The 3,963-nt window shown below is 49.6% G+C and overlaps 1 protein-coding gene across 1 annotated transcript in view; it reads left to right on the forward strand.

The window, feature by feature from the left end:
- Positions 1-2,406, forward strand: part of LOC104625091 (dynein heavy chain 9, axonemal-like) — a gene marked incomplete at both ends in the record, with an annotated part of 22,020 nt that extends 19,614 nt beyond the window's left edge. Inside the window, 2 exons of the mRNA XM_010292629.1 lie at positions 1,276-1,449; positions 2,199-2,406. Of these exons, the coding sequence (XP_010290931.1) occupies positions 1,276-1,449; positions 2,199-2,406 (382 nt within the window). The remainder of the gene's footprint in view (positions 1-1,275; positions 1,450-2,198) is intronic.
- Between the last annotated feature and the right edge of the window lie 1,557 nt (positions 2,407-3,963).

Consider the following 3,963-nt stretch of genomic DNA (forward strand, 5'->3'; position numbering starts at 1 on the left):
GCGCGGGGGTAAGGGCACCCTTGTGGGAAAGCTTTTAGCAGCCGTGCCCGTCCCCCTCTGCTGCAGGCTGCTCTGCTGCTGGCGCCGGGGAGTTACAACAACAAGAGAATGGAGAATTACAGTTATTCTGCCTCTCTGAATAGCACGAGACTGAAAAATTGTGGATACTCATAACGTGTTTTTCAAATCCTCTGGTCGTGTGACGGATGGTGGCTCAGGCGGCTTTACAGAGGATGCTCGGTTCAGTTCAGCTTCAAACCCAGGCTTCCTGACGGAGGCTGAGCAGCCTTTGGGCAATGTGTCAGTGGTCCCACCTGGGCTTCCAGCCCAGGAAAGCCTGTCAAATGGCCATGGGGAGGAGAGACCAGCAGATGCCCCGGGAAGAAACTGTGCTGTTAAAACTGGCTAGATTATGCACCTGGTATTTCACAGACATCTTTTTAACAGTGCTTTTCCCTTCCTTCCGCCACCCATTTCTCCCCAGGGCTGATGGCTGTAGTCCCCGTTGTCTACATGGGAAGGTGCTCAGGCAGAGTGACTGCCCCATGCCGTACAGAAGACCTGTGGCAGGGGAGGGGACTAAGCACATTTTGCAAGTCCTGACCCAGCATCTAAAGCAAAACCGTCACCCCGGCTCTTGAAAAAAATGAGGTGCTCCAAAATCTCCATACATAGAAAGTTATAATGGGGAAAGACAAGAGAATAGGTTCTTCCGGGGCAGCACAGAAACACAGCACAGCCAAAGGGACACGGTCCCTCTCTGGTGCTTCGGTACGCTGGTGTCTGCAATCCTGCTTCTCCAAAACCTTGTGACTTGAAAAGAGGCCGGAAGACAACAACTAAGTATTAATAGAGCGGTGTGATTTATGAGGAAGGGCTTTAGTATGCATGCTTTGACTAACTATGACCACAGATGTAGACGGATGTTGTGTCCTTGTCTGTTGGAAGAAGTAAGCACCAAGAATCAATCAAGCGGTCTGTTTAGTCATAGGCACGTATTTCTCTTTTTCAGATTGATCCATCTATCTAATCTCAGACACACCAAGAGTGATCAACACAGAGGATGAATTATTTAGGTGAATAAATAGGAATGATGAGAAGAAATTAAGAAAATGAAAAATTAGGCTTAATAATAGGAAAAATGATAAGATTGTTATGCTGTGGAATATATTTTAAAGGACCAGACCCCACTCTGGTGGACTGGGATAGATAACATTCTCCATCACTAATGAATTTCTCCAGATTAGCATATTTTCTCCATTTTTTGTCTTGCAGCTTGTGGACTACAGAGTGGAGTTCAGCAAGTGGTGGGTGGCAGAATTCAAGACTATCAAGTTTCCTTCTCAGGGCACAGTCTTTGACTTTTACATTGATCCAGAAACGAAAAAGTTTGAGCCTTGGTCTAAACTTATTCCCCAGTTTGAATTTGATCCAGAAATGCCATTACAGGTAGGTGAACATTGCATGCTTTTTGTCTGGGAGGAATACATGCATTTTAGTGGCTGTACGTAGGCATTTCAATGAAGTCTCATTAAAGGTCAAGCACTTCATAATAAGGATGGCATTCTTTGTCAGGTACAACTAAATCACCCACCGTTCTTTACTGTGCTTTGACTGTGAAGACACATCGTCCATCCATCTTCCAAATATGAGTGATGTACGTGAGTGGCAGGCTCAGAGCCACCCCTGTGACGCAGGAGCTGGTGTGCCCAGGGTGCAGGATGGCGGGTGCTTCTGGCCCGCGGAGAGAAGCGGGATGTGAGATAATGTAGTGACAAAGCCCCCGAGACACCGTGTCGTCATTCTGCATGGCTGAAAACAGAGAGGCTTTTATGATTTGGACAAAAAATGAGAGCAGGTAGTGAACTGCGATTGCCAGCTATGCTTTGCTTTCCTTTTAGAAGCGCCACAGTGAGCAGATGACATGTAAGAATTGTTACTGTTTTAGCAAAATGTGTGTTTGGGGGGGGGGATCCAGATGCTGCTCCCAGCATCCAGCTGACAAGATTTCAACTGCACAGACAGTTTGATTTTAATGGTTGGCAGCAGCGTATTGTATCATTCCCTTCCTAGGGCAATCTAGAAACTGGGGTCACCTCACTCATTCCTGGCTCTCTCAATTTTCCTTTTCCCCAGAACATGGCTGTGGGGTTCTGGCAGGGATGGGGACACTTACCCGCTCATTATGTCCCTCTCAGGCTTGCCTGGTGCCCACCACTGAGACGGTCCGTGTGCGGTACTTCATGAACAGGCTCCTGGAGCGCCAGCGCCCGGTGATGCTGGTGGGCAATGCCGGCACGGGGAAGTCTGTGCTGGTGGGGGACAAGCTCTCCTCGCTGGACACGGATGCGTATGTGGTGAAGAAGGTCCCGTTGAACTACTACACCACCTCTGCCATGCTGCAAGGTAAGGCAACAGCTGAGTGACAGGACTTCTGGCTGGTGGGTTACCAAGTTCCCGGGGTCTCCGGCAGGGTTTGGAGCGGGGTGTGCACTGCACTGCTCAGGGGAGGACCTGTGGGCGAGCTGCCTGTGTCATTCACGGGCATTGCACTGACGCTCGCAGACCCTTAAATCCCACTGTGAAACTCTCAGGTCAGCAGACCCCTGGTTTTGTGGAAGATGACATTTTCCAACGTGAAGATTTGAATTCTGAGCACCACGACTCTGGTTCAAGGCTGTGCCACAGCACATGCTTAAATCTGCTGTTGTTTTGTACAGCACGCAGCTCATACTTGACTTGAGGTGTGCCTTTAATACGCTTGAATTTAAGCCCATGCTGAATAGGATGGGTTTCTTGGCTAGGATCCAAACTGTCCTCAGGGTGCAATGATGGGAATTGCATCCCAATTAGCAGTGAGGATGGTGCTAATGGATATGTGGAGGCTGTAAGCCAGGGCTGCCAGTTCCTGCTGCTGTCCTCTGCGTCCTGCTGCAGCCCAGTGAGCAGGTCCCGCATCCCCCAGGGCTTGCTGGGGGGCTTAGAGCCCCAGGGAGTTGCTTGGCCCTGGGGAAGTCCATAAGCATCTTGCTGATGAGGATTTTGGCACATCAGTGAAAAATGACATTTGGGACTCAGATGAGGTCAGTTTTGCTGTGTAGTCTCTTCAGAGATGAAGAGAAAGGAGGGAATTCTTGAAAAGTAGCTCATTTTTGAATGGTGTTATCACCATTCAACTCAAAAGTTGAGTTAAAAAGAGAAATGAAATATTTTTTTACCTGTATTTATTAACCAGGAATGAAACAACCTGGTTTGTTTTGAGTTGAATAAAACCTGTGTGTCACCGTAAAACAAAATGCTTCTTTTATACAGCTTGGTTTGACCCAAATGGCCTGAAATCCTTTTGCCCCACTAGGCCTATATGGGATCGCCATCTGCGAAGCGTCGGTGGGACCAAGGATTTAACCTTCAGCCTCTGGGTTGTTCCTGGCCAAGCGGTGCTGGGTGAGGACTTGCTCACAGCCCAGACTGACGCCGAAGGCCGGGAGCACCTGGGGTGGTGTCCGTGCTCTGCCAGGCTCCCAACCCTGCAAAGGTTTTAAGAGAAGTGTTGGAGCTTAAAATTTCCCTCTGAGACTGATCTGCTTGTGGCGAGGTGACAGCACAGGCTCGGCACACGCTGTGTCCCCTGGGGCTGTGTTGTGGGGCCAGCATCGGAGCTTTCCGGGGCAGATTTGCAGGGTTTCTGGTCCTGCTGGTGCCCAACCTCCCCGGCTCTCCTACCTGTGCCGACCAGCCCCACGGGATGGTGCCTGTGCCTCTGCCCACAGTATGAATACAAATCATTTGGGTTACATGCCCTTCAAGCAAAAAAAAAAAAAAATCCTTTTGGCCAGTCTTGCAGCCCTGAGCGGTGTGATGGTTGTAGGCCACCCTTTTCCCCTCCCAGGTGCCCTTTTCCTTTTCTGCCTGTGTGGGGTCTCCGTGAAATACCCTTGAGCTGGTAAATGGGCTGAGCTGTCT

Source organism: Phaethon lepturus, unplaced genomic scaffold (genome assembly GCF_000687285.1).
Source record: "Phaethon lepturus isolate BGI_N335 unplaced genomic scaffold, ASM68728v1 scaffold14108, whole genome shotgun sequence".
NCBI lineage: Eukaryota > Metazoa > Chordata > Aves > Phaethontiformes > Phaethontidae > Phaethon > Phaethon lepturus.